The sequence below is a fragment of the Anas acuta genome, chromosome 3 (genome assembly GCF_963932015.1).
Source record: "Anas acuta chromosome 3, bAnaAcu1.1, whole genome shotgun sequence".
Classification (NCBI taxonomy): Eukaryota; Metazoa; Chordata; class Aves; order Anseriformes; family Anatidae; genus Anas; species Anas acuta.
Window position 1 is genome coordinate 11,869,472 of NC_088981.1, and position 12,715 is coordinate 11,882,186.

The 12,715-nt window shown below is 39.6% G+C and overlaps 1 protein-coding gene across 8 annotated transcripts in view; it reads right to left on the reverse strand.

Annotated features, from left to right (window-relative positions):
* The window catches only part of TASP1 (taspase 1), an 83,233-nt gene extending 72,025 nt beyond the window's left edge, over positions 1 to 11,208 (reverse strand). For 2 of the 8 annotated variants that reach the window (XR_011094483.1, XM_068675707.1), the window contains exons 1-4: positions 10,795 to 11,192; positions 8,084 to 8,301; positions 6,349 to 6,416; positions 4,636 to 4,704 (exon numbers count right to left, since the gene is read on the reverse strand). Coding sequence is in view for 7 of the 8 variants with exons in the window: in XM_068675707.1 (XP_068531808.1) it covers positions 4,636 to 4,704; positions 6,349 to 6,416; positions 8,084 to 8,228 (282 nt within the window). In the remaining variant the exon portion in view is untranslated. Of the gene's footprint in view, positions 1 to 4,635; positions 4,705 to 6,348; positions 6,417 to 8,083; positions 8,302 to 10,794 lie in introns of all 8 variants that reach the window. The other 6 variants (XM_068675705.1, XM_068675710.1, XM_068675709.1 and 3 more) reach the window with 5 other exon arrangements.
* Between the last annotated feature and the right edge of the window lie 1,507 nt (positions 11,209 to 12,715).

Consider the following 12,715-nt stretch of genomic DNA (forward strand, 5'->3'; position numbering starts at 1 on the left):
ATTTGTAGACTCCTTTTTATTTCAAGATGTATTTGAAAATGTTCTGGCAGCAATCACAGGCATGCTGAAGTTTCTAGCTGTGGTCAAAGTTGGAATGCTTGAAGATGTTACTCAACTCTAATAGTCCAGAATTACATCTAGGCAAATAGTTAAAATGTTCTATTTTGACATGTATTAAAGAGCATTACATTCATCTTTGCTACAGTTTAGGCCAAGGTTTATTTGCAACTTTGAAAAGGATTTCAAAGTCTACAGCCATTTCTTTCTACACACTGCAATTTTAAAATTCATTTTTCTGTGGGAATTCAGTGACAAGAAGTCAGTCTACAAGGATGATTTAGGTCCCTTTCAACTAAATCAGCTAAGATGTTCTTAAAGAACACTTTTGTCACAGATTACTGTTAGTCACTCTGCTGCAAAACATCACAGCAATGCTTTTAACTAGAATTAACAACTTGCAGTTCATTATCCATTTAATGTTCATCTATGGCGACTGCCTTACCCCAACAGTGCTGCTGGCATCGTCCTTTCAGCTTTAAAAATATATCCTTGGGACTATGATTCTGTATTCCAAAATCTTATTTACTATAAAATTAATAAATCATGTTTAAAAACCAACCACAATTCAACAAGAAGTAAACTACTTCAATGCAAAATTTTGCTTTGTGTTCCTTTGAATTGAGGCTAAAAAACAAGCAAAGTAGATACAGGAATTTTAGTAGCAAGGAGATCAAAAGCAAAATGTGACATCCACTTCCCATCAATCACATTAATTTCCAATTTAAATGATGTTCATAAATAATATTCCACAGAAGTCAAACGAAAGAAACACGCAATGTAAACATAATATTAACAAACTGAGACTACACTTAGAGAAATTTTAGTATCTTCATCATCCTCTACAACAAACTTACACTCTCATCTCTGATATTTGAGTAGTAGACCCTCTGAAGTGCTCTATACTCTAAGCTTGAAATTGCACATCACTTCTCCAGCCAGCCATAAATTCAATCAGCATGTGGTTTTGTTGAAAACTGAAAGTTTCATAAGGAAAAAAAAAAACCTGCCCAAATCCCTTTGTTTTCCAAGGCAAGTTCAGACTTCATATGGTGGCTGATAGCAAGATTGCAAAAATAAATGATTCTGGGCTCATGTCTTTGTAGAAGAATACAGTGTAAATGATGAGTTTTATGAAGCACCTTGTCCATATCCATTTTATTACCAAAAGCTGAAAATGTAACCTGTTCATTTGTTTCTCTGCAATGACAGAGTTCACAAACTGGAAAACGTTAACTGCCTTTAATCAACTTATGAAATACAGCTGATGCTTATGAAGACCAGTGCAGTTATTTCAACAGTATTCTGGGTCAGGTGTTGTTGTTTTGTAAAAGTAATCTACCTTTCCTCAAAAAACTATTAGCATTATATGTTAATCTATCCACTATTTCATTTGAGATTCAAAGTCCAACAAAAAAAGGCTGTTCATTCTCCATTTGGAGCCTGCAAAAATAAAACAAAAAACAGACAGCATACCACAAGCAAACTGTCAGCTTGCTCATAAAAGATCAAGAGCAAGTCTTGCGCCTCAACAAGTCTTTGAAGTGATGCCTCTTGGATTAGCTGAAATTCTGTGTAATAGGAGTTGTGTAATTGAGCGGAACTGAGGGGAAAAAAAATTAATCTTTTGTGACACTTCCATGAAAAGATTTGTGTGTCTTGCAAAGACTACAGATTTTTGGAATACAGCATTAAAAACTCTACAGAACTGTAAAAGAGATTAAATATTTCAGATAAACTCACTGTAATGTGTTCTACAGCAACCAAAATATAAAGAAGTTTGAAACAGTATTCCACAATGGAATCTGTTATCGTGTAATACAAAATATTGTTGTTCATTACCTTAATCTATATTGCAGTGGCAGATGCAAACAAACAAAACAGTTTTTATACAGATTTTTACTATGTACTTCCCAATTTGAAATGCTAAAAGTACTTGATGAAAATGTCAATATTTTTTCTGCATAAACAAGAGTAGTGATATCTCACAAGAGAGACAGTCAACATACAAACCTACATTTCTACCTATAAAGTCTTATAACGAAAGAGAAAATTTTCTCTGTTTGCTTTGTTGGTTTGCCACATGCAGTTTCTGTTTTCCAGACAGGAATAGGAAAAGAACTGGAAGTAAAACAGAAGACTCAGCTAGAGAAAAGATGGACATCCCTGGAGGTGGTGTTCACCATGAGATATGAGTGGACACAAACCTTTCAACATTTTCAAAGCACACCATCTAACACTTTGGAATTTCTCATACCAGTTCCAAAAAATTGCCACTGCGAAACACGCCATTTTATGTTCTGAGTATACCTTTGATTCTTCCTCAATGTAAATGCATAGCTGTAAAGTTTAAAAGAAGCCCAAATCCCAAACCCAATATTCTTTATCACAGTAAAAAAAGAGAATGATGCACAATTAAGTTATACAGATCACTTAATGAGTAAATGAAAGCCAATAATTACGTTGAGAACAGTGGAAGAATAGCCTGAAAAAAAATAATAATTAATCTTAAAAACATGAATAAATAAATAAATAAACAGGTTTTGTACAACAGTACACATAAAAATACTACCTAATACAATTACAAAAACAGGAAGTAGAATGATGGTAGGCATCACCAGAGCAGTAGCAGGACAGAAAAGAAGAAAAAGATCGCTGATCAGATTAATTCCCTAAATATGTTTTAATTTCATCTTAAAGCCGTGACATCTGTAAGATGTCACTTCAGAATATTTAAATCTATTACAGCAAAAGATTTTCTTAGGGATATCAAAAACAGAAAATAATAACCCCGGGCACAGCTGCAAGGAGATACATAGCTTTTAACTTAAGCTTCTTAAAATATGTTTTCTTCTACTTAGTTCAGGAACACGATACAAATCACAACACAAAATATGAAATTTTTCTTCCAATAAGGAGGGAACTGGATCACAAAACAATCTTGTAGAAAAACAGCAGATTCAGTTAGCTTATAGATGTGCATCATAAATAATTCCTCTACAGAGAATTTATCTTTTATTCTCACCTAGATCTATTTTAATGTGTAAGATAGCACATGAAAGCCTATTTGAACAGTTCGGTGGAGACCTGGAGTACTCTTCAAAGTCAAAAAGTTCACCAAGTTAAAAGTATGACTGAAGCCTTGGCACCTAGTCAGCATGCCTAATGCATATGGAGGTACACACTGCCTGCCTTATGCTAGCCCTACCACATATGTTAATTAATACTTCCTAAACATGTGTGTGAGCAAATCCACTGCTACTCCTCTCAAACATGGCAATACATTCCCAAACCAGGACGTTATTTTTACAGCAGAACACTTACATCAGCTTCCTTTTTTTTACTACTAAAGTTGGAGAGGATGAAACAATTACTGCCATGAGGGTAAGTGAACCTGGGACAATCATTAATATTAAACTTCCTCATTTATATCCCAGAAATTCTTTTAGCTTTACTCCCCTTTTCCTTTTTTCACAGGGACCTTTCACTAAAGTCAGATGCTGTAAAATCCCACCATTCCAAAAAGAGACTCTTCCAGATGCCTTACAAACAGCTGCTCATCTCCTTATAATTATTGATTCTTTGTATCTTATATAAAAAATCCATTTTGAATAAAAGCATTACTTGTCCTACCCTTCTATATACAGCTGGTCATAAAAATCAGGAAAAAAAAGATAATTTTACAAAAAGCTGCATTTTGCCAAACAGACTGCTTCTATTCTCCTGTCCTATCGGACAGAGATCATAGAGGAAAAAAAGTGAAAATATAAGGAAAAAAGCCTTCATGAATTACATTAATTCAAGTGCATAGCTCAAGTATGATGTGGAACAAATGAGAACTTAAAATTCCTACTTCATTTTCTAATAGTCGTTTAATTGGACAGAGACTAGCAACTTTAATTTATACAATCACTTCCGCAATATTATCCTGAAGGAGTGAAAAAGATATGAATAACACAATCCAGGAAGCACATCAGAGACAGTTACATCAATATAATTGCTACCTGAGAGCATTAATACAGTTATTAAGGACTAACTACATCTAAATTCTTTGGACTATAATTTGAAGAAACGAAACATAACTGAGATACTAATGCAAAAAAAAAAAAGAGAGAGAGAGAGAACTTATTCAAGGACATCTGGTTAGCCAATGTTACCAGTAGCATGATTTTTCCCCACCTAATAAGTAGAGCCAGTGCAGCCCACCTGTAAGTCAGAACTTCCCTAAAAAGGGTTGGATAAATCTTTAACCATTTTTGTTTGTTTGTTTAAATTTTACTGTTAAAGACTATCTGATAAAACATACCTGAGATAACAACCAATTTGAACCAAGTACAGAACTTTTATTCACTTGGCAGTTTTAGAAGTCTTTAAACACATTTATTCCAAAAAAGAACGAAAAGGCAAGATAAAATTAGTATAGCTTCCCTATCTGCACAGATAACTAAATTTAAGACACAAAAAGGAAAATCTCAGTAGATTCAAGGGGGGGGTACCTTCCCCCCTTGAATTAGTACCTTCCTACAGAAAAATGTGACAATGTGCCTGAGATATATTTTAGTTGTCAAAAATTCTTACCTCTAATTCTATAAGTGCTGCAGTCACTGCATCTGTTGCAAGAGCGCCAGCCTGTAGCTTTTCAATTGCCTGTAAAACAGAATTTTCAGTTGATGATTAGGGAATTCTAATATTTTATCACTAAGTGCCACATTTTCCTATTCCTGTACAAAAGAGAATCTTCACCAAATGACTTCAAGATGTAAGAAGACAGAAAACAAATACGCTGGAAATCACGGCCATGCACCATGTGAGGGCAGATCTGATGGCTTTTTACTCCTCAGACATTCCACCACTGCATTTAGTAGCAGGTTCCTGCAAGCTCAAATTTGTAGCAAAACAAATTCTCATACCTGACTTCCTCAAACACAATGTTTCAGTCAAGAAGTTTCTAATTTCTTTGCAAGATTTAACAACAATCCCTAGTACCATTCATGGCAATGATCATGAAATTGAACATTATCAACAAATGAACTCATCTAAAAGACAACTCATATAAACAAATCATATATGATAAAGTTATCTTCAGATGTTATATGCATGCACACGCACAAGGAGAGTTCTAGAGCCTAACACTAACATATCTCATCCTATTCCCTCAGGTAACCTCCAGAAAACAGCTATGGCTGTATCTTAAGCAGCAAAACAAACCCATGACTGTTTGCTCTTCATATTTATGTAGAGCATTATATTTATGTTTGCTCTTCATATTTATTTCTTATTTATGTTGGCTACCTAGCTTAAGGAAACAAACAGAGTCTCCAATTAGACAAATTCAACAGTAAACAACCTCTTTTCCACACATAATTAGCTGAGAAATTACTATCATCAGGGTTAATGTAAAACTTTAATGAAGCTGGTGTTAAGTTTGGATGTTTTTTGAGGCTTCTCATTAAAAAATTAGATTTGTATTAGGACTGAGCAACAGAGCTGTAAAGATGAAGTGTTAATTAATTATTAGATTCCAGCTCTGAAACACTTCCAAAAAGCCTGCCAGGCTCCTCAGCTCCATCTCCGTGGAGAAAGCAAAAGGCATTATGAATTTTGGAGATCGGTATTCCAGCTTCTTATTCAATACTTCATGTACAAGACTTGCCAGCTCCAAAGCCAAGTTTTCAAGGTAGATAAAAATAATAAGTATATATTTTTATACATACTTCCATAGGAATGTGAATTGTGCCATTTCTTCCTTTCTAACTCTGGGAAAAGGATTTTTTTTTGGTTGGTTGTTTTTTGTTTATTGTTGTTTCTACCTCTCCTCTTATTAAAAATTTAAGAGCTATCAAGAAGAAAGGAATTCTAGAAATCCCTATATTTATGGAGTAATCTGGATGCTTGGGCTTAAATAAACTCCCAAAAGAGTGGATATTAATGAAAGAAAGATCCAGGCACCATGTTCACCTCAGGTAATCCCAGAACCACAGAAGCAGTGCAGAAACTGTAAGAATATCCTGTGAAGGCACTACTGCGAGCTTACCTGTTTGTTCTCCGTCATTCCTTTGATGTCTTTTATTTGCCACCACCAAAATACCAAACTTGCTGCACCTTGGGGCCAAGCACTGTAGTGACTCTGTACAGCCATCATGTTAACTGTTGCTGCTCCATTTTTTCCTCTAGCAACGCACACGTTCATGAGTAGCTAAACTACGACATGCCTATTTACAGCAAAGGGACAGTGTTCCCTGTATATTTCTTACACACCCAGTACAAGACTGTGGAGATGGTAAGACATACCTTCTGGCAGGCTCTTTTGCACACATGCTTATACTCTTTAGCTTTGGATTCAGAATGATAACCTGCACCTACAATTAGACAAAAGAAAAAGAGATTATACTACTTAGCAAACTACTGCCTATAGCTCAAAGCAAGAATTACGACACAGGCAAACAGAAGGTGTCTGGATTACATTAGCATTTCTTTTTTGTATCAGTGGTTGACAACTTTATGCCATCCAAATACACTTACAGAGTACAGAGCATACAGGTGTAGATCTCAGTGTCATATAATCTGTTCCTATAAACACTCCTGAAGTGACTCCAGTTTTGTTCATTCATGAAGGATTTCCAGCATTGCTATTTCATTTAACCTCCATCCGTATGGGGAAAAAAAAAAAGTCCAACTCCAATTTTCCTTTTCCTGCTGATTTGTAAGTTGGCCAATTACTATTTTGTTTATTTTCTCATATTTATGCTACACTCTTAGAGCTCATTACTCCAGTTTTAGAACCAGAAGATGTCCCTGAAATAAGGATGGATCACTTTTTCGTCTTTTTCTCATTTTCAGTCTCTATGCCTATCCTGTTGCACCTACCCATTTTGCCCTGGTTTTAGGCACTGTCCCCTATTTCCATACCTGGGAAATTTATCAGTGTCCACTATTTGATTCAATACAGTACCAGAAAAACAGCAGACAAGATGAGCACACTGACCTTTAGTTTCCTTTTTTTTTTTTTTTTTTTTTTTTAACTTGACAAACACGTTTGTATTGATTTCAACTTCCCTTTCCTCACCTTTAGGAATGCCAGCCTTGATAAACTCTAATAAAATCAGTTTTAACACTTTTAGCAAAGAAAAAAAATGGAATTTTAAATAGTAAAATAACCCAGCAAAGAGTAAGGTATTGATCAATTCAATCTGCTCTTTAAATAAAATACCAGGGTCTTCCGATATCAACCGAGAATAAACACCATGGAGACTTTTTGGGTTTTGCCTGAAGAATTTCAGCAGCTAAAAACAAATGTATATCCAGATGTAAATGTTATTCATATTTTCAAGACTTACGGTATTTAAAAGGAACCTATTAAAAATTATTTATGAACAAGAGACACATAGTACATCATTTTTATATCACATCTGAGTAGAAGACCTCTTTGTTACATGTGGAAAGAATAAATAACAATTCACTTAAAAAAGAACACAATAAAAAAACAGACTTGGAGAAAACCTTCAAAGTATAAAAAGAGTCAAATACTGCAACACATTGCCGAAGGTTTCAGAAAGTCTTAACTAGACATGCTAAAGGACAAGCTAGACAAAAAATTGTCAGTAATGAAAGAGCTCTATTTGATCCTTCTGTAGGGTAAAGAAACAGACTGGAATAGACCTCTCACATTTTGCAGGGTTCCCTATTAGCAGATGTAACCGAAGAATTTGATGTTTTACAACTGTGAAATTTAAGGATTTTTTTGACAAAGAGCAAATGCATATAATTATATATACAAATACGTATACACACACACACCCCATTCAGAACACCAAAAATTACATTTTTAGCACCAGCTCCCAAGATTCTCCAGCCAATGCAACTTCCACACAAACTCTCCACTCACACATCTACATCCAAAGTTTACATCATTTCATTAAATGTTTCATTAACATACTAGCAGACCACAGCCAATATAAAACTTCAGTTGATATTTAGTCTGTATACACACTATTTCCATTCCAGCTGTTATGCTTCTGTGGCTTACCTGCATGAACAAGCACAAATCCCACTCGTTTCCCTCTTTGGGTTTGCTTTGTTTCGGGCTCTTTGACCACCACTTTTACAGCTGTAACCTGAGATGATTTGGAAGGTAACACTTCTATCGAACTTATCCCCTTCTCCATGATCATACGTTAGGATCACCATCTTCTATTGGAAAAGAGCATGCTTCCATTCAAAAATAAATTCTGGAGAGGAATCATCCTAAAACCAAATCACATGCAAATGTTAGATACGGATTTCCAACAGACATATTTCATATATATCAACATCAGAAAGAATTTTTGGAAGACATGTTTGAAACAAGGCGAGAGCACCTGTTGAAAGAAGGGCTTCTAAGTTCTGCCTCTTTCCTAGCTAGCAGTATCAGCATGACTTAAGATAACCTACTCAGCTGGAAAAGTCCATGTTGCAAGTTGGAATCAGTCTTTAGGCTCCCCTTAAGAGACATGAACCTAATAACCTAGCCAGTTGTTCTAGGGAACTGCTGATCTAAGGCTTGCACACGACTGAGAAAGCTGCTTTCCACGGTCTTCTTTTATTCAACATTACACACCGTATTTCTCCACCCAGCATGCCTAACTAGTTTTAAACACAATGATGCTTCACAGTTATAACCTTGGCCTCTTAAAAGTGACATCCTCTTCTCATGTGAAAAGTCCTAAGCATCATTATAACAATGTTAGCAAAAGCTAAAAGATGGTATGTACTGATACATGCATAACCTCCTATCCTGAAATCACGTGCTGGCAGCTGCCTGCATGATTTTGTGTTGATATTTTACATAGGTGATGTAGAAACCATACATTAACACAAATTCAAGCCTATCAGAAATTATTAACATGTTCTCCACAGAATTGCAGCATCTGAATAAAAATAATGCCTTATCTTTTTTCTTTCTTTTGAAAGAAAAAGCTGTTTAAGATCCTATAATGAACTCATTCCTAGTCTTCCATAGCCTTCTACGTCCTCCCCTTATTGTTCTCCATTAATTTACAGGGGAAAGAGAAAAAAGGAATATTTTTTTAATTGCAAAGTATTTCTAAAAATAATACCAAATAAGCCCAAGACAGTAAAGGAAAGTTTGCTTAGAGAAAAAGAACAGCTACCATGATTATTAACGAACCACAATACACTTAAGTCAAAGTCAAATAATTTAGTAAACCCGTTCTTTTAGCTAGCTTTTGGATCTTAACCCTTAACATGTTTATAGAATTTTATGTGTATAGAAAGTTCATGGAAAAACTGACACTATTTTCTAGAATACAAAGTAAAAGCTCCCAAATGATAGTACAGAAAAACGTATTGTATTCCTCAAGAGTCAGAAAATAAATGTGCTGTATTTACTGCTTCTCTTATCTACAGACAAATAACGACACTATCACTCCTCTAGTTCAGCTGGTAAACTGAAAGCACGTTCTATGTGTCGGATTAATTCAGGAAGTGAACAAGAAGCATGTCGCTGTAATGCATGGATGAAGACCTCCGATAATGCATCAAGATATTCCAGCCTGACGTCTATCACCCCTAAAGGGACTACTTGTAACCTAAAAACACTAATAAGTGAAATAAAGGATATTTAATATGTAGGATTTAAACCACAAATTTTGCAAGTGCTATACAGCTCACTCCAGGAATTAAATACTACTCCGCTTAAACAACCATAACAATGCAAACGTTGTTTGTCAACACTCTGAGCTGGCACAGAACAGAGTTACTGGTTTACCAAAGCCATCTTGCAACATTGAAAATTAGCACAGCTTTCTAGGAAGCTACTTCTTTCCACTCATTTCCCCCTTAGGTGCTAAATACATATATGTATCTTCATATAGTTATAAACACACATAGTACAAATAATTATGTTTACTTATGTGAATATAAATAGATTTATTCATACAAAATTAATTACCTCTACAACACACAGATTCTACAGAGAGTAAAACCTTTTATAAACTACATCCAACCGCAAGTCTCACGTACAGAATTCAGAGCTCAAGTCAACGTCACAACCACTACAATTTACTTCCTTTTTGGCTAGTGAGAAGCAAGAGAGCTCCAGCAGCCATTGATATGGGAGGTGACCCGAAACACAGCCTGTCTGCCACAGACTCCACTTCCCTGCACCTCACTAAGGTGTGTACAGCACACACCTAACAGGGGCACTACAAAGACTGAAGTATGATAGAGGAGCAAGTATGGACCGCGTATTCCTGCAGAAATAGAAGAAAAATAGTATGGTGGTAGGCACGGTAATAAAGATGGGAGAGAAATTGGTTTTAAAAATGAGGATACAGATGCTATTTAAAGCCTAAATAACAGTATAGCTCCAGACTGAAAATCCTAATTAGGCCTTGACACGCACTCGGGTTTGAGGATGTGGTGATTTTTACGAGCGAGGCAGCTGTATGGTTTGCACAGTAAGCTAAAAAGACAACGCACGTTAAACTCATCTCATTAACATCCTTCCACGTTAATTTTTGCCCAGTCCCTTCCCTTCCACACCCTTCTTCAAGGGCCATTCCCAAACTTGCTGCTTCCACTTCAGCCTGCCTTTCCCTCCCCAGCTGCCTGCAGAGCTTCACCTCTCCTACCCTGGATAGCCCTGATCCCACTCCTCCTCACCACGCAGCTACAGAAACGGCCCTGCTGAAGGACACACGCCAGGACAGCCCCAGCGAAGCAGCCCCACGTACTTACTGCATTTAAAAGGCGACAAGCGGGGAAATCCTAGAAAAAAAACAAGCCAGCCCCAGCGCCAGCCCCAGCCCCAGCCCCGGGGGCAGGCACCCGCCGCGGCCCGAGCCTGAGGGGAGGGGGAGGCGCACGCGGGGGTGGCTCCGTCTGAGCCCCGGCCATGCGGAGGGCTCGTTTTGGGGCAGCTTGTGGCGTTTTGGGGCTTTTCGTTTTGGGAGCTTTTGTTTTTTTTTGGGGGGGGAGCTTGTGGTGTTTCGGGGCTTTGCGTTTACTGACAGGGGGCTGGGGGACGCAGGGCAGGAGCGGTGCGTGGAGAGACAGCCCCGAGCACGCAGCGAGCAACGAGGAGCCACAGAGACGCACGGAAATAAGGCAGGAAAACAACTTTTATTGCGAAAAAAACACCACGGAAATCCCGCACCCCCCCTCCCCCCCCCCGGCCCTCCTGAGGGGCCGCCTCAGCGCTGCCGTCGCCATGGCAACGCCCGGAGGGGGCGGGGCCTCCGCCACCGCCCCGGGGGTGACGTCACCGGGGGGAGCTCCGCGCCCCGCCCCCCGCCGCCCGGCAGCGCGCGGCCGTTAACGGCCGGCCGGGGGGGGGGGCGGGAAGGGGCGGGGCGCGGCGGGGGGGTGGGGCCGGGCGCCGAGCACTCACCCGCCGCCGCCGCCGCCGCCGCCGCCGCCCTCCGCCGGCCCCGCGCGCCCCCGGAACCGCCCGGCCGCGCCGTTGCCTCGGTGAGGATGAGGCGTCCCGCCCCCACCCCCCCCCCGCCGGCCGCCCATTGGGCGCGCCCGGCCACGCGACCGGAAGCGGCGTCGGGAGGGGGAGGGCGCGGCCGATTGGTCGGGAAAGGGGAAAGGCCCGCCCTGCTGAAGGGAAGGAGCCAATGGTGGCGCGGGGGCTGCTATAAAAGGGGCTCGGGGAGGGGCGAAGGGAAAATGGCGGCCGCGGAGGGGCTGGGGGGGAGGCCCCTGTGCCCGCGGCGCCGCCCGCGAGGAAATGGCGGCCGGGGGCGGCCCTGAGGGGGACGGGGACGGGGGACAGCCTCAGGCCAGGCTTCCTTCTCTCTCCTACCTTGGAGAGGCCCTTCAGCAAAAGCGAGCATAAAACTGGAGCTGTCTATGAGGGGTTTCGCACAGGGAGCGGGGCTGTGAGGGAGCTGCTGCCTTCCTCGGAGTGGGAAGCACGAGCTCTGCTTTCTGACAGGGATAAAATAAAATGCAAAAAAAATAAAATAAAATGCGTTTTCGTGATTTTTCTGTCAGATAATTTCCCATCCCACTTGAGGCTGCCCGGAAGGACCTCATTTAGTTCTCAGAGCCTTTTCTGTGACAGGAGTGTTCAGTTCCCATTTGCTTCTACCCCTTTTGCTCTAAAGGAGACTCAGCACCTGGCCCAGCATCATTTTCTAGAAGTACCTTCCCAGGAATGAAGGCTACGATGAAATCGCGTTTCCCTCATGCTTCCTCAGACATTAATTTCAGCCAGCTGTACACCACATCACTTATCCCCCCCCATGTCCGTTTATCCCCATTTATCTGATCTGAAAAAAAAAATCCTCATCTTCATCGTAGGACTGTAAATCTAGACTTGGGGAACTTCTCTGAATTCCAACTAAAAACCATTTATTTACTGATTCTGGTATTACAAAACAAAGACAGCACTTATTAAAAAAAAAAAAAAAACTTTTCCCCTTTCCCCTGTTCAACTTCCTTCCAGACATCTCCCAACAATGAGGGTTATTCATAAGTTGCAAACACATCAGGGATGTTACCACTCCACCAAAGTTCCTCCTACTACAGTTACCGCCATGTTGTTCCTCTTTCTCAGCTTCTTCTACCCTTTCTTATGCATGTTTTCATTGAGGCTGCACCAGCTTCACTGATGGGTTCAGGTTCATCTATGTCCAGTGGTGGGTCCATT